Source organism: Panthera leo, chromosome A3 (genome assembly GCF_018350215.1).
Source record: "Panthera leo isolate Ple1 chromosome A3, P.leo_Ple1_pat1.1, whole genome shotgun sequence".
Classification (NCBI taxonomy): Eukaryota; Metazoa; Chordata; class Mammalia; order Carnivora; family Felidae; genus Panthera; species Panthera leo.
The window spans coordinates 81,018,712-81,037,206 of NC_056681.1; the positions used below are offsets into that span (position 1 = coordinate 81,018,712).

Genomic DNA, 18,495 nt, shown 5'->3' on the forward strand with positions numbered 1-18,495 from the left:
CCCATATTGGGGGTAGAGTTTACTAAATAATTAAATAAATAAATAAATAAATAAATAAATAAATAAATAAATAAATAATTTTAATTTTTAAAAAGATACTGTTTGAAATATCTTTGATGTACTCAAGGGGAGACATCAAATAGGCAGCTAGATTTATGGACTTGGGGCAAAGGGGAAAGGTCTGAGCTCTATAAAGAAGCCACTGAAGCTATGGATATAAATTTGATTATCTAGGAGTTGAGAGAAGAGGAGAAAGGGCTTAGAATTGGGCCTTGAGGAATTCCAACATTTCAAGGAGACAGGAAAGGAGCATGGGCCTATAAAGAAGACAGAGAAGAATGCCACAGAGGCAGAAAGAAAACTGGAAGAACAAAGTGTCAGGAGAACTAACAGAAAAAAGTATTTCAAGAACAAAGAGGTGGTCAGTAGTGTTAAGTCCTCTTGTGTATTTCAGATGATGCTTTCTAAAAAAAGTCTACCGCATTTAGTAATACAGAGATTTTTGCAACCTTAGCGGAAAGTTTTTCAGCATAATAATCAGGACAAAAGCAAAATAGGAGTTGGTTGAATGCTGGGTGAGCACTGAGAGGAAAGGGAGATCACAAATAGAGACAATTCTTTTGAGAAATCTGATTTTGAACGAAAAGGATAAGACCAGAGATGATTAAGACTTGTGTTTATTTGTTTTAAAAGAAAAGAGTTGCACTTATTTAAAATTTTTTTTAAGATTTATTTATTTTTGAGAGACAGAGAGAGACAGAGCATGAGCAGGGGAGGGGCAGAGAGAGAGAGGGAGACACAGAATCTGAAGCAGGCTCCAGGCTCCAAGCTATCAGCACAGAGCCTGATGCGGGGCTCAAACTCACAAACCGCAAGATCATGACCCAAGCTGAAGTCGGATGCTTAACTGACTGAGCCACCCAGGTGCCCCAAAAGTTGTACTTACTTAAAAGCTGTTTGGGAATCACGGGAATCCCAAATAGCTAAAGCAATACTGAAAAAGAACAAAATTAAAGGACTCATATTACTTGATTTCAAAACATATTATAAAGCCACAATAATCAAAACAGTGTGATTCTGGCATACAGACAGATCTATAGACCAATGAAACAGAACAAAGAGCTCACATACGAAGCCTCACAAATATGGTTAAAGTGATCTTCAACAAGAATGCCAAGACCACTCAAGGGGAAAGTTACTTCAACAAATGGTGTGGGGAAAAACTGGATATCCACATGCAAAAGAATGAAGGTGGACTCTTAAGCTACACCATACACAAACATACCAAAATGGATCAAAGATCTACATGTAGACACAAAAGTATAAAATTCCTGGAAGAAACCATAGGGAAACAGCTCTAAGACCTTGGATTTGACAATGATTTCTTGAATAGGACATCAAAAGCATAGACAACAAAAGCAAAAATAGACAAATGGGACTTATCAAACCTTAATACTTTAGTGCATCAAAGTACATTATCAATGGAGTAAAAAGGCAATCTACACAATGGGAAAAAATATTTGCAAATCATATATCTGGTAAGGGGTTAATTTACAGAATACATTCTTTAAAACTCCCATAAATCAACAACAACAAAAATCATATAACCCTTAAAAAACAGGGAAACAACCTGAAAAGACATTTCTCAAAAAGGAAACCATACAAATGGCCAAAAAGCATATCAGCATCACTAATCATTAGAGAAATGCAAATCAAAACCATGATGGGATATCACCTCACACCCATTAGGATAGCAACTATCAAAAAAAAAAAAAAAAAGTGTTGGTAAGGCTTAGAAAAATTGGAACCCTATGCACCATTGCTAGGATTGTAAAATGGTACCATCACTATGGAAAACAGTATGGGGTTTCCTCAAAAAATTAAAAATAGAACTGTCATCTGATTCAGCAATCCCACTTGTGGGTATATATCCAAAAGAATTGAAATCAGGGTCTTGAAGAAGTATTTGTACCCCAGGTTCATAACAGCATTATTCACAAGAGTTAAGAGAAGGAAGGAATCCAAATGTCCATCAATGGAAGAATAAATAAAATGTGGTATATACATATATAGTGAAATATTATTCAACCTTAAAAAGGAAGGAATTTCTGTCACATGCCACAAAATGGATGAACCATGAGGATTTTATGCTAAGTGAAATAAGCCAGTCACAGAAAGACAAGTACTGCATGATTCTACTTATATGAGATATCTAAATTAATCCAACTCAAAGAAGCAGAGAGTAGAATGGTGGTTGCCAAGGGCTGGGAGGAGGGGGAAAGGGGATTTGTTGTTTAAGGGATGCAGAGTTTTAGTTTTGCAAAATGAAAAACTTCTGGAGATCTGTTTCATAACAGTATGAATATATTTAACACCACTGAATTGTACACTTAAACATGATTAAGATGGAAAATTTTATGTTTTACCATAATAAAAATATTTTTTTTTTAATTTTTTTAATGTTTATTTATTTTTGAGACAGAGAGAGACAGAGCATGAACAGGGGAGGGTCAGAGAGAGAGGGAGACACAGAATCCGAAGCAGGCTCCAGGCTCCGAGCTATCAGCACGGAGCCCGACGCGGGGCTCGAACTCACAGACCGTGAGATCATGACCCGAGCCGAAGTCGGACGCTTAACCGACTGAGCCACCCAGGCGCCCCAATAAAAATATTGTTTAATGAAAAAAATTTTAAGCTGATTCCAAAGATCCAGTTGATAGTAAGTTTCAATTTAGGTCTGGGGCACCTGGGTGGCTCAGTTGGTTAAGCATCTGACTCTTGATTTTGGCTCAGGTCATGATCTCACATTCATGAGATTGAGCCCCACATTGGGCTCTGTGCTGTTCTAACAGCACGAAGTCTGCTTGGGAATCTTTCTCCCTCTCTCTCTGCCCCTCCCCAGCTGTGCACATGCCTCTCTCTTTCTCTCAAAATAAATAAACTTTTAAAAAAATTTAAAAAATTAAATAAAAACTAAAAATCAGGTCTGTGCCAGAAACCAAGCATTTTATATGTGTGTGTGTGTGTGTGTGTGTGTGTATACATATATATATATATATATATACATATGTGTGTGTATATATATATATATATATATATATATGTAAACTCACTTAATTCTTATAATAAATGTATGAGTTTTTAATCTTCATTTTATAGTTAAATAAACTCTGGCACAGAGAGGTAAAGTAACTTCCCAAAGTCACACAGCTAGTAAAGCCAAGATTTGATGCCAAGAAGAATGAAGCGGTTTGTGCTTTCCATCACTATGCTACATATGAGCGAAATGACAATCATGTGGGGTCCTAAGAAGGCCAGATGGCATGGGATCCAAAATCTAGGCCAGAGGCTCCCAAACTTTCTCAGTTCATGGCACCCTATGTGTCTCAGTAGTCATATGGTACCCCTAGGCCAAAAGAAATACCAGCAATTCCATTTAATAAAGCGATTCAAACAACTTAAGTATTTATGTCCCAAAAACACAGTAGCCATTTGAAAACATAATATACAGAGATTGAAACAAAACAATTAATTCCTAATAACCACAATTACTAATAGGATGTGTACACTAACAGAAGTTGGGCACTACACAACTTCTCAAACCTTGAAATCAGATTGGAAACCCTCACACTCGCTCCTGTTCTATGTGAACTGTTGTGTGGTACGTGCTTTTTATCACAGCAAGTCCTGAAAAGCTGCCTTCATATAGCTAGGACATCCTAAAAGGAATGTGGCGCAATCTCATGTTGAGACCCTGCACTACCTGGAGCTACTTGTTTGTATAGTGTCTGACAGACGTCTTGTGTTTTCTGTGAAATTCTTAAATATCCTGCAGGACTCCTGTGAATTCACTGCAGTCCCTAGGATGCCTCAGTGCAGTTTGAGAGCTATGATTGCCGTCAAAGTCATAGAAGCAGAGAGGCTGGGCCTTCAAGAGGAGTAGGGACTGTTCCTCTATTATGGCAGAAGGATGAGTACAGATATAAGGACATTTGTTTACTTAGCACGCGGTGACAACTTTGATCTCACAGTTCAACCTGGGCTTCTACTTAGATCAAGGTGACCACCAAATGGCAGGTACTTCCCTGTGAAGAGCTACTGTGAATATTTTATATGTAACACTATTTTATAAGAAGCATAGCTATAACTGCTTTTCATTTCATTGTCATTTAAGCAGTATTTGTGCTAACCTAATAGTTTTACTTTACTTTTTTTTATTTTTTTTTTTAATGTTTATTCATTTTTTGAGAGAGAGAGAGAGAGAGAGCACAAGCTAGGGGAGGCGGACAGAGAGAGAGGGAGACACAGAATCCAAAGCAAGTTCCAGGCTCCGAGCTGCTGGCACAGAGCCTGGCATGGGGCTCAAACCTATGAACCACGAGATCATGACCTGGGCCGAAGTCGGAGGCTTAACCGACAAAGCCACCCAGGTGCCCCTTTAACTTTATTTTTAAGTTAAGAGGTATAAATTACAACTTGGCAGAGGCATTTGATGCATTTTCTCTATCAGCTACACTGTCATATATATAACATTAATATTCTCAAATATCATGAATGTCCAGTTGCTATGTTTTGAAACCCAACCTTAGATGCTTGGTTTATACACGTACTTTTCTAACTGGTACATTCCAACTTGTGCATCTCAAGTTCTAAATTTGAAACATATTTTAAGTTTTTATATAAAATCTCAGTATAAGCATTCAAATATAATGCAATAAATGTCTCCTCATTTGCTAGCAATGGAAGTAAAACTTTATTTTCCCTTTAAAAAGTAGATAAATGTTTGGCATGTGTTTCTATTTTGTTAAATATGAAAATCAACAAGAGACAGATAATTCAGATTTTGGAATTTGTTTAGTATTACATATATTTATTATTAACTATAACTGAATATATGAGGGAAATTCATAGTCCTGACCTAGTTTCCTTTGGGGCAAAATACCCTGAAGCTTCCAAAACATTGTTAGACATGAATGCCAAGGGTGGAGGCAGGGAAATTACAAGTTTCTTTAAAGCAATGTTTTAAAATGAAAACAATTAATAAAAGAGAAGAAAGAACTATTTATGAAAATAACAGAAGAAAATGTTCATTTATGATACAAAGATACATTATTATTAAGATCAAAATTTTCTTTGTATCATAACCATGTTCTAAAACTGGGTTCATTCATACCGTACTATATTTGAAGAGTAAATAATTACTGTATCTATGAATTATTGCCGGTCATCAAACTTTGGATTGAGGGAGTCAAGATACAATGTAAGTTTTCTTTCTGTTTTTCCTGGAAAAGAATTAATTTTTTGCCTAAGAAAGAATTATTAAGGCATGATATTAAACTGGCTAGCTGGACATTAACACTCAGGTACAGTGTTCTATATGTGCAAATATCCAGACATATGTTCTTATTTTTAACATAAATCTTTGTGGGTGTGATGGCCTTGGATATACAGCCCTCAGGGCTCCTTCAGGAGGAATGAAGGCTGGAAGTTGACTGACAAAAGCTACACTTGGCCGAGGTGGCTACTAGCCAGTGTCTGAGCATGGTTGGGTGCTAGTTCTACAAGGGACTCCTCTAATGAGGAACTTTGGCTCACGGACTCCCCATTTAGCTTGGCTGAAACTTTCTCAGGACCATGCTGTAGCCTGAGGCTCTTTATACCCATTCTTCTCTCACTCCTTCTCCTTTCACAGGGTTCAGATCAGCATCCCAGTCAACAGATTCTTCCCACTTACTTTTCTCTCTTCCTCCTTTATCTTTCACATCTCCCCCATAAACCTCTTGCATTCCTAGTACATCTTCTTTTAATCTTTAATTATTTTTTAAGTGATCTCTATGCCCAATGTGGGGCTCAAACTCATAACCCCGAGATCAAGAGTCACATGTTCTACTGATTCTACTGACTGAGCCAGTCAGGCACCCTCTTAGTATAGCTTGACATCTGCTTCTCAGAAGCACTATGGGTATGTTTTTAAAAGATTTAAATTAAAGAAATACATGTATAAATTATTAAAATGTCGAAGAACACCTGGAATTAAAACAACCGTTTACTGGGGCACCTGGGTGACTCAGTCACTTGAGCATCCGACTGGATTTCAGCTCAGGTCATGATCCCAGGGTCGTGGGATAGAGCGCTGTGTCAGCTGTGCACTGAGCATGAGCCCGCTTAGGATTCTCATTCTCTCTCTCTCTCCCTCTGCTCCTCTCCCCCCATTCGCATGCTCTCTCTAAAATAAAACCAAAAACCAAAAACTGTTTACTGCCTAATCCCACCAGAGCCTCTCATCCCATTTGCAAATGGGACCATTTTTAACTCTTATAGTAGCTCCTTCTGGTCCTATGCCCACATTTCTAAACAAGTTTTGTCACTTAGAATCGCATTCAGATGCATGTAACAAAAACCAAAAAAAAAAAAAAAATCATCACTTAACGGAATGGATTAGTTTTTCCTCATAGAACCAGAAATCTGCAGTTAGGCAGTCCATGGCTGATAAGGCAGGTCCATGATATCATCAGGTACCAGGTACCTACTTTCCATCCCTCCCCCTTTATTAAGTGGCTTTTTGTCAACATTATTCCAGCAATCAATTCTCCCCTTTCCCTGCATCAATTCTTCCCTTCTTTATTGGATCACTTCCATTAGCATACCAACAGAAACAGAGGTTATTTCTCCTATCTAAAAAAAGAAATAACAACCTCTTTTGATTACACTTCTCCCTCAAGCTCCTGCCCCATTTCTCCTTTTTCCTTTGTTAACATACCCCTTCTTACATTGTTAATTCCTAATTTCTCCCCTCCCATTTTCTCTTAAGTATATTCCAGTCAGGCTCCTGCCCACATCATCTACTGAAACAGCTCTTATGCAAGTCACTGATGACCTCCATGCTACTCCATCCAATGGTCCCTCTGAGGCATCTTGTTACTGGTTTCTTATATAATAGTAACACTTCACTTTCTTCTTGGAACCTAGTTTCCAGGATACCACACTCCCTTCAATGTGCTCTGTCTACTCCTTTTAGTCTCCTTGATCCATCTTTCCCTTTTTCTATCTCCAATCCCCAAATGCTGGAGGATTCCAGAACTCAGCCCTTTGGCCTCCTCTAGTTCTCTATGTACACTCACTCCCCTGGAGATCTTTACCAATCTCTTGGCTTTAATACCATCTGGTGGCTGCCTCCCAATTTTCTCTCTCCAGCCCAGATTTTTCTCTAAACTACAGACTACTATAATTAACTACTGGACTTCTCCACTTGAATATCTAATGGCCTTTCAAACACTGATGTCCAAAACTGAGCTTGGACTCATTTCCCTCAAAAATGTCTCTGATATTTCCCTCAAAAATGTCTCTTTGGAATCTCCTTCATCTCAGTAAATGGCAACTCCATTCTTCTATCTCCCATATTTGATCCATTAGCAAATTCTGATGGCTCAAAACTCAAAATATACCCAGAATCTGGCCACTTCTCACATCACAATCACAATCATCCAGTCCAAGCCACCATTATTTACCTGGACTATGACAATAGACTTCTAATTCATCTCCCTGATTCTACCTTCACTCCCTTCAATTTGTTCCCTTCATAATATCCAGAGTGATCCAGCTGAAAAGTGAATTAGATCAGGTTCTTCCTCTGCACAAAAATCCTTCAAGGGTTTCCCATCTCACTTAGAGTAAAAGTTAAGTCCTAACAAAGGCCTAGAAGGTTCTATATAACTAGTGTCTAATTGCCTCTCAATTCCTACTACTCTTCCCCTTGCTCGTTCCATTCTAGTCACCTTGACCTTTTGCTGTTCTTTAAACATGCCAGGTATACTCCCATCTCAGGCTGCTATTCCCTCGACCTGGAAACATCTTCTCCAGCTGTCTTCCATTGCTTACTCCTGCATGTCTTAATCACATAATATTGCAGTGAGGCCTTTCTTGGTCACCAAATATCAGGCCCATCATGCACTACCATCCCCCACACATATCTCCTATCTTTCTTGCATTATTTTTCCCTAACAGTTTTCACTTTCTTTCATACTCTATATTGTACTTATTAATATTTTCATGACTATTTCCCTACTGGAAATGTAAACTGCAGGAGAACAGAAATATTGGTCATTTTTGTCTGTTTTGTTCACTGGTATCCCCAGCACTGAGAATACTATTGGGCATATGGTATATACAAAAAAAAAAAAAAAAAAAATATATATATATATATAATTATAAATAAATAATATATAATATATATAAATATATATTATATATTATATATTAAATATATATTTATATTTATATATAAATATATAAATATATATATATATATATATATATATATATATATATATATATATATATATGTAATGACTTGAGTGAAAACAAAATGGTCAAAAGCAGACCCCTGCCCCTCAGGCATATCTCAGATCCAGACTAGAAGAAATCCAAGAACAGAAGCTGAAAAGGCACCTCACAATTGAGTCTGGCCCCTTTAATAAGTTTTCATGTAGATCCTACTGGTGACCTCTGCTTACTTTGGCCAGAGCTACTTCATATGGCCACCTCCAACTTCATGGGGAACAGGGTAACTGAGTACTTTAAACTGGTCACATTGCCACTGGGAACAACAGTGTCTGTTCATAAAGAAAAATAGATATTAGGCAAGCAATTAGTAATGTCTTCCATATGTTATTTCTTTATTTAGTCACTACCTATTGATTGCTTATTATCATGAATCAAGATTTAATTCTCTTGTATCTTTTATCTCTTATCCATTATTCTTTAAAATTTTATATTAGATCAGATATTAGATTTATCAGTTCCTTTTCTTCCCTCATTCCAAGATTCCTAGTAGAACCTTCTGTCCCCTGCCCCAATTTGGAATAGTTGCTCTCTAGGTCTAAGGCACAGTTATCATCCTAAAGATTACTCTTCACTTCTTTTTTTTTTTCTTTTTTAAGTTTATTTATTTATTTATTTCGAGAGAGAATGCAAGTGGGGTAGGCGCAGAGAGAAGGGGGAGAGAGAGAACTCCAAGCAGGCCTCACACTGTCAGCGCAGAGCCCTATGTGGGGCTCGAACCCATGAACCATAAGATCATGACCTGAGCCGAAATCAAGAGTCGGCTGCTAAATTGACTGAGCCGCCCAGGGACCCTCTCTTCACTTCTTTCTTATGTAAGATCTTCCGTTTCCTAAGAAGTCTTGTTTCTTGGTTTGTTCTGTTGCTTTAGAATAGCACACCTTCCAATAACTTCCTGAGAAAAGTACCCGGTAGGTAAATTTTTTTGAGAGCTAACAAGTCTGGAAATGTCACTGCTTGAAAGACAATTCAGAATTCTACACATAGAACTCTAGGCTAAAAATCTCTTCCCTTCACAATTTTGAAAGCATCATCCCACTGTTTTGTCTTTGTGTTGTTGCTGGCAAGTCTGATTCCCATTCCTCTGTACGTATCTTATTTTCTTTTCTCCTCTGAAAGCTTTTTGGATCTTCTCTTCATCTTTGGTTTTCTAAAATTCACAAAATAGGCCTCTAATATTGATCTTTTTTCAGTCACTGAGTTCTTTCACACTGGAAATAAGCACCTTCCAGTTCTTGGAATTTTTCTTCTATCATTTTTTTGTTTCTTCCCTTCTGTTTCCTGTTAATCATTTACATATTAAACCTTCCGGCCTAATACTCTAATTTCCTTATCTTCTGTTGCCTACTGTTCACCAAAATGTCCTTTTGTCATTGTGGTCGTGCTAGAGAGACATTTCAACTTAATCTTTCAATCCTTCTAGTATTTTTTTTCTATTTATGCTGTCATATTTTGTTTAATTAATGTTTATTTTGAGAGAGTGCATGCAAGCAGGGGAAGGGCAGAGAGAGAGGTAAAGAGGGAGAGAGAGAATCCCAAACAAGCTCTACACTGCCTGACGCAGGGCTCGATCTCACAAACTGTGAGAACATGACTTGAGCTGAAATCAAGAGTCAGACACTCAACCGACTAGGCCACCCAGGTGCCCCTGCTGTCATATTTTTAGTTCTCAAGAGCTCCTTCCCCTTTTCCCAAATATCCCTTTCTTAAAAATAGCTTCCTATTCTTGTTTCAAAGATGCAACATCTCCTCTTACATCTCTGTGGGGATTAATTTTAAATTCCCAAATTTACTTCTGTTTATTGCATTGTCCCTGATTCTTTATCTTTTGTTTGTTTTAGACTCAAACTCCTAGATCTTAGATTTACAGATGGAGAATTCCCTCAAAAGCATCATAATCTGTAGCTCTCTGGTTATATTTAAAAGTAAATCTCTTTAAAAATTTATTGGGAGCTTGTTATGCATTGGCAGGTTTATTAACTTATAACTCCACTGTAAGGAGATTGGTTGGCACACCTACCTTTTCAAAGGAAACTACCAAATTTGTTACTTGTATCCTTTGCTCTGGGCCAGCAGGGGAGGGGAGGGAGGGAAGGAAAATATATTTTTTTCAGAGAAGGATCCTTTAAACAGGTTACACAGAGACATATACCTAGCTGCTAGAGAGGGGAAAGAGCTGAGGAAGATCTCATCATTCCAGATATAGACTCTCACTTAATCCCCTTATTCTCAGTCTAGCCACCTCACTTCTACTGAGTATTGTGCTTAGCATCTTCAAGTCCAGAAACACCTTGGCATGGTGCTTCCAGAAAATAATTATCCCATCTCATTTGTTCTTTATACAGACTGCCTCTAATTTTCCTGTTTTATCCTACATCTCACTCCCAGGCTAATCTCTATGCCTTCTCTCTAAACTCTTACTATCTTTTTACTAAACTTTACTTTCCTCTAAACTTTACTATCTTTTTACTTGGTATCCTACAACTTAGCACTCATCAGTGTCTTAGTGATTTCATGTGTCTATATTCCTTGACTAGGTTATACTGAGGACTCAGCCCGCATCTTACACTTCCTTAGTGCATCCCATAATGGTGGCAGTCAATAAATATTGTGTGATAAGTTTTATATAAGTAATATGCTGTTTCTAATAGTTGTAATTTAAAGTCATCATGGTTTGCCAACTGTTATTTTATGAGAAAACCAAACTGATTTTCATACAATCGGATGAAAGGAAAGATCAGGTAATGATGCTATCAATTCTATAACTGAGTAAATTATGATAAAATGAGTTCCATAAACTCACAATCTATCTGTGATAGGTTTAGAAAATAATTTGTATTTTTACATAGCATGGCAAGTAATTCATTACAAGAACTAAAAAAAGAAAATTATCTTTTCTTGGGATTTGAAAATTGTACCTGGAAATGCAGAACTGCTATAGAAAGAAATCAGGGTAGAGCTGACTATATTGTATATTTTTGTAGTTGATTGTACATACACGATTCAAATAATTTAATCTAAAATCAACATGTGTGAGTTTACATCTATCTTAATAACACTGCCTTTAAATAATTATGCAATAACCTGCAAATATGAATGTGACTTGACTCACAATAATTTAAAGAATTGAAAAATTCCACCATAGTGGTACACAATTTAATAGTCACTCAATGCTGAAACTATCATTCCCTTTGTAAAATATTTGTAAAATGAACAGTTTGTAAAACAGTTTAAGAAATTCAAAGCTGGAGGGGCACTTGGGTGGCTCAGACAGTTAAGTGTCTGACTTCGGCTGAGGTCATGATCTCACGGTTCGTGAGTTCGAGGCCCATGTTGGGCTCTGTGCTGACAGCCCAGGGCCTAGAGCCTGCTTTGGATTCTGTGTCTCCCTCTCTTCCTCTGCCCCTGCCCGACTCATGCTCTGTCTCTGTCTCTCTAAAATAAACATTAAAATTTTTTTTAAAAAAAGAAAAATTCAAAGCTGGAAATTATTAAACACTTTCTTAAAATGAAATGATTTTAGAAGAGAGCCCCAAAAAAGAGAGAGAAATATTTTGATAGCTAGTAAAACTAAAACTATAAATTACATCTCATACTTTTAAATGCATTTCAAACTAGGAATAGGCCTAGTTTGAAAAACCAACTTTAAAAAACAATTTTCCTACAGACATATATATAGGTAAGTCTTGATTTATAAACCGATTTGAATTTGCAAGTGGAGGGAATTATTTTTAAATGGTACAATTTACAGGTCACTGGATCAACAACATGAACTAAGTGTTGGTTTTTATGACAACTATAAAATCTCATTATTCAATAGAGGGGAAAATCCAAGCTCAAACTGTATCCTCTGAAATACTTTATGTTTCTGTAGTTGCCTTGCTAATTTCCAAACAATTGGACCTTCTGAAGAAATAAGGATCCCTTAAAAAGAAGAAAACCAAGATAAATTCTATAAGTCTTAAATTTGCCATTTTGGGGGGTAAAAAATTTATATCAGTTAGAGTTCAACTTTATTAACACCAAGGTATTGAGGGAGTTTTTTCATCCCTTCTTTAAGAATATGTCGTGGTCAACTGTTGCCATCTTAGGGCTAAATATATGGAGAAAACTACTAATAGAAATTTAAGCACATGTTATCTTTAGAGCCGCCACACTGGATAATACACAAAAAGGAGGACCCTAGAGTAGCTTGGGAAGCACTTATTTTGCAACTAATAAAAGGTTAAGGGGATCCTTTTAAAAATTTAGCTTGAACACAAAATTTTTAACTTACTGTAATATAAGAGATCTTTAGGATAACACACATACACATATTTTTAGAAGACTTAGCTCACAGTCTTGTTTAGAAACTGAGGAAGAGGACAGATAATGTTAGGAGGTCTCTCAGAGGCCCTAAAGATGTGGGGACCAATCTGGACTAGTGGGCAGGGTGGAGGTCAAGTTATCTTACTAAAATAAATCACCATATCAAGAATGTGCTGGCATTAAAAGGACTATTTTAACTTACCAATCACACAAATAAACCACAAAATATGACAGAACATAAAGAAGGATAAATTCCATTGGAAATATTAAAAGTGACCCATTGGTACAACAGCCTAAGAAACCACTATTGTCAGTTTGATGTAAATTACAAAAGTTTACATATATTTTATCATGAAAATTCCTTTTCTGCATTGAATTAATTCAATAGTGAGGGATGTCCTTCTCCTGATTCCACCTATATACAAAACACACAAAGTTGCTTAAAAATTAAAATGCAATAACGTCTATTTAAAAAGGATTGCCTATTGGGATGCCTCACTGCATATTTTAAGATGCCTGACATGTTCCAACTTACCCTGTGCGATGGTAAGGGTGAGGCCACAAGACACACCTCTTACTATAGGTAGTAGGCTTGCCCTCCAGTCAAATAATTTTGAGCCTGCTTTTAAGGTGAGTAATGGCATTGAGAAGCACAATTTGAGTTGTACTAAGTTTAAAACTTTCTGGAGCATATTTTGTATTCAAGTCTTAAAGTCTGATTAAAAGTTTAGTGAAAACGAATTATGAGTTTTTACGTAATTTCACCCTTTGAATACATTCTTAAATCAAATTTAAAAAGTACTATGCTTCTAATAATATTAATTCAGCCTAGCAAACATGCTCTGGAAAATAATAATTCATGCCATTTGAGGAGGTAACCAAATAGTTACCTTCATGAATAAAAGTAGACTAGTTTAAACAAAAAATGAGGAAAAACTAGACTCCACTGAAATGATAGCCCATATTCAAATATTCAGTTAAGATATGTTCCTAATAACCATAAATTCAATGTTGTAGATTTATGGATACAGCCATGGGCCTAAACCTCAAACAAGAGTAGTCAGACCTAAAATAAATCACATTATAAACAAGTCAGTATTTAAATCCATACAAGATATTCAATTCCATAAAAGTTATAATTAGTAGTAGTACTCATGTAACTTCAATTACATGTATGACTAGAATATAACTTAATGATTCTTTTAATCATAAACAAGTCTAATTTTTCTAGGCAACTGGTATTTCTTAAGTGTATAAACAAAGTTGAGGAATTTGTCCATTATTTTGTGATCCAAGGTCACTAATTATTATGTCCTGAATCTAGACCCATTCAAGATGTAGCTCCTGTTGTCTAGGCCCAAACTGTGCTAACAGAACTTTCTGTAATGGAAATGTTCTGTATCTATATTGTCCATATGATATATGTGGCTACTGAGCACTTAAAATATGAGTAGTGCAACTTTAATTCTAATTAGTTTCAATTTATTTTTATTTATTTTTTAAATTTTTTTTTTTTAACGTTTATTTATTTTTGAGACAGAGAGAGACAGAGCATGAACAGGGGAGGGGCAGAGAGAGAGGGAGACACAGAATCTGAAACAGACTCCAGGCTCTGAGTGGTCAGCTCAGAGCCCGACGCGGGGCTCTAACTCACAGACCATGAGATCATGACCTGAGCCAAAGTCGGACGCTTAACCGACCGAGCCACCCAGGCTCCCCTCAATTTATTTTTAAATAGCCACAGTAACTGGTAGCTATGATATTAAACAACACAACTTAGAGGGTTCAAAAAATAAGAGCAAATGTCTTGTTATGTTAGGTCTAACTCCAGTCCACTTGTTGACTTCCATAAGCATCGTACTTACAAATACCTGCTAGAGTGATAGGCCAAAAAACCTTCTGCCCTACGGTTTTATCTTCATTCAAAAATATGATTAAGTCTATGCCAGTAAACATCTAATATAACATTCAGATAAATCCAAACAAAATATACCATCCAAAAAGATTTTTATTAGCATTTATAGTGTCAGTACAACTATACTGACTAATGAGGCAGCCTGGTGGCCTGTGTCAATCTGTCTAATGTTAGTTCTAGAATGACTAGAATTCAAACTATGAAATATCCCCTCTTAAAAAGGTTTTGTCCATTACCTATCATAACACAAGAATACCAATTACTGCATAGTTTTCAGCTCCACTGGTTAAACACTGCAAAATCATGTCAAACCATTTTACCTGACAGACATATTTGTTCTTCCATTTGCTCAGCACACAGTGACTGTTTTGCATCAGCTCCTGAAGGAAACAGAAAAAGAGACAACGTAGTTGGCTATACACACTGTTGTTATCACTTAAAGTGTTTCTGATTCGCAAGCAAAAAAAAAACCCAAAAAAGCAAAAGTCCAAAACAAAACAAAACAAAACAAAAAAAAAGATCAGCATGCCTCACAAAGATGCAACTGTTTTGGAACTCCTCACTAGACAAAAGCAAAGCTATCATCACTAGGAGAGTTGATCCTTTATGAAAATTAAAGCTGTTGAAAGATGTTTTAAAATAGATTTGTTTGTTGCCATTTTTGAAACTTTTGGAAAGATACCTCCAACTCCTTGAGTGAGTCTCGAAGTTTTTCTGGGCGTCTATTTTTGAGTGTCCATGGATAATCTCGTGCTGGCAAATGAAACATGTACTACAGTTAGTTAAACATGATTTAAAAAGGAAACACTGCTGAGCAGCGTGCCTTGGGAGGATTAAAATAAAACACCTCCTTAATTGAGAGGAAGTGGGCTTCATTTCCATCATCAAATAACAGTCTTTTCAAAAGCTTTGTCATAGGAACAGGATTTTTACCACAAAACAATCTCGGTGATCATAATTTTATGATGACAACCAACGTGGCTCAGAGAATCCCTGGGAAAGTTTCCTTGTCCTGTGAATCTAGTACCTAATTGTAAATGACCAACTCTTTGCCAGAGAAGTAACTTTTTCACATGAATAATTAAAAGTTCAATCCAAAAGAAATTTCAAGTAGCCTTCTCAAACCTAAAAATTCCTATGAGTGAATGAATATACTAAGGGAAGAAATATAACACAAAATATGATGCACAGAATACAAATTTTAAAGTAAACATCACCTATGACATTTTTATTTAAAATGATCCTCTTTAAAAGCTATACCACAATTCAATAATGATAAGCCTTTTTTTGTTTTAAATGCATTTAATTAAAAGATAAAATTATTCTTTAGTAGAAACTCAATGTTAGCGTAAGACAAACTAAAAATAGTTTACTTAAAAGAACAACATGTTAAATCATTATAATGATATCTGTTTCATCAGGAAAATAAATTCATCTTTGAGTTCTCCTAAATAATAATTCTAAATAAGAGTTATACATATGTGCATATGTTCTGTATGCATCCTCCTATAATATGTAGTGTATATAGTATATGTAGTCATTTAAATTTTACAGAATTACTATGTATCTTATTTCAGAAAATTAATTTCATTCTATAAACATAATGTATGATGTATAGAGCATATGTACAAGGTTTTAAATTGATGTTGCAGCTACTAATACAGCATTTAAAAAATTAAACGTCAGCTTGACCATTTAAAACAAGGGAACAAGTAGGATTTTCAGCTCTACCTGTATTATATATAAAACTTAAATTATATTTAATTTCACTCATCAAAGCCATATTTCATTGTAGCCAAATTACATATATAATGTATTTATATACCTGAGAACAGATAAGGCTAGAAAGAATAAAATGCTAATATTAATCATTACAAATTTTCGTTCTTTTTTACAAATTTTATTTTCTTAAAATGGGTAAAATGTATTAATCATTTAGGCATGGTATGTATAATAAAACATTATCAGAATTTAAATATAATATACTTACTTTAAATATAATAAATGATATAAATATGGTTAAGAAAGTTTATGTTCACACAAGCATAGATCTTGTTCAAAACTAGACAGAGATTTCAATGGTCTGAATTAGAAGTGCCTAAGAAATATAATTCTCATGTTTATATACCTCAACAATGGGAATTTATAATTAAAGAAATTTGGAAGGAGTAACATTTCCTACTTGTACAGAAAGCTTAAAAAAATTTTTAAGACTGAATCTTCAGGGATATTAAAACTCCAGTTTTATAATAATTACAAAAAAATATAAAGTAAGCTTACATTCTGCCAGCTTATGCTTTTCTTCTAAGTCACCATGCTCTGTCACTGATACTGTGGCAGAAGAGAGAAGGAAGAAAATAAAAATGGAAGTTATTTTAATTTTAATACTTTGTATTTTGAAATGCACATATATAATGTATATTATGCACGTTGTTGAGATTAATGAGTTATGTTAAATTTTTAAGAGGCAGGTGAAAAAATGCCATAAAGTGGATGTTTTCATTTCATAGAGGTATTTCTTAAATTTGTAGTGCAAAGGCTTACATCACACAACAGGTGGGCCAATATCCTGAGCTCACAATCTCATCAGATAGGGAAGAGAACTGCAACGGAGTCCAGAATAGAAGCTGCTTCAGTCTGTCATCAGAACCATGAAGCTAGCCTATTAACCACCAAGCTAAGCATACAGGATGCCCACCCCAGCACCACTTCAACAGAGACCAAAACAGGAAGTAACTAGCTAGAGAGACCTTTTGGCCCATCATGAAACTTCTGGGATTAACAGGATTAATCAGATAAAGAAAATTGATCATTCACTCAGAAATGCCTATTTCAGATATCAGGTGAGGATCCGGGAGGCCAGCACCAGTGGGACCCACGCATTAACAATGCCCTCTACTGGGACACTGATAAATAAACGTGAATAGACTGTCCAGTTATCAGTCGGATCGGCAGTAAAATGAACATTTTCATGTTCTTCTACAGCATTTTCTCAATATTGCTTTATTTTATACAGAACAGATATCAACCTCAACATTTTTCTAAAGGACTAAAATGACTTTTTTTTAATTTTAGAATTTACCTAATGCTCAAAAAAGGGTTTTTTTTAATGGTCAGTATTTTACAGTTTAAAATATTTCATTTATAAAAATTAGTTGTATAGAATAGATACTTTACCTGCTGGGTCTTTCTTGTCATAATACTGGTAGATCCCTATGTCTCTATCTATAGAAAAGAAGAAATAACATTAGATTGTGATAAAAAGTTCTGGGAAATAAGAAGCCAAACCATGCTATATATATGTCAGGATTGGGGTTGGGAGTGGGTAGGCAGGAAGGAGGACATAAACCATCTTTTTATGTTACTAGAAATAAATAAGATCAAAAGTATATGCGTTCATCTATTCCAGGGATATGTGGGAACTGGAAGGTTTATCAATCTAATTAGAGAAGATTTACACAAAACTGGAAGGGCATGAGGAAAGGAGCAGTAAAAAACTGAAATCAAATAAGACCAACTTTTCTCTTTCACACTTCCTCTGATATTTTTCACAGGGTGCTACCAAAAGGAACTGCCACTAAGCAACACCATATGAAATTAGTGGATGGAAATGCCCTGTTGGATTCTGAGTTGTTGCTTGCTTTTCTCCAGTTTAGCTTGAATCTAGTACAGTGCTTGGGGGAAATTTGCAGGAGAAAAAGAAAATTAGAGGAAAGCATGGGTAAGTTACCTGAAGCTTGTTTAGATTCAAAAAACCTTCCAAATGCATTCAAATTCAGATGTTCTCCTGGGACTAAAAAGCAAAGCAAGGCTTCCTAGAGTGATTTAACCAAGGACTCTGTCTTTGCAACTGAATTACAGGAAAACAAAATAACTGTGTCCATTTTGTTCCTATATGTGAATAGTGAAATCTTTTTCCTTTGAATTAACGT

The 18,495-nt window shown here is 35.7% G+C and overlaps 1 protein-coding gene across 3 annotated transcripts in view; it reads right to left on the reverse strand.

The window, feature by feature from the left end:
* LOC122216109 (WD repeat containing planar cell polarity effector) overlaps window positions 1-18,495 on the reverse strand; it is a 351,781-nt gene that overhangs the window by 272,197 nt on the left and 61,089 nt on the right. For 2 of the 3 annotated variants that reach the window (XM_042932434.1, XM_042932435.1), the window contains exons 3-6: window positions 17,741-17,788; window positions 16,844-16,894; window positions 15,246-15,316; window positions 14,884-14,943 (exon numbers count right to left, since the gene is read on the reverse strand). In XM_042932434.1, the coding sequence (XP_042788368.1) occupies window positions 14,884-14,943; window positions 15,246-15,316; window positions 16,844-16,894; window positions 17,741-17,788 (230 nt within the window). Of the gene's footprint in view, window positions 1-14,883; window positions 14,944-15,245; window positions 15,317-16,843; window positions 16,895-17,740; window positions 17,789-18,495 lie in introns of those variants that run through there. The other variant, XM_042932436.1, reaches the window with a different exon arrangement.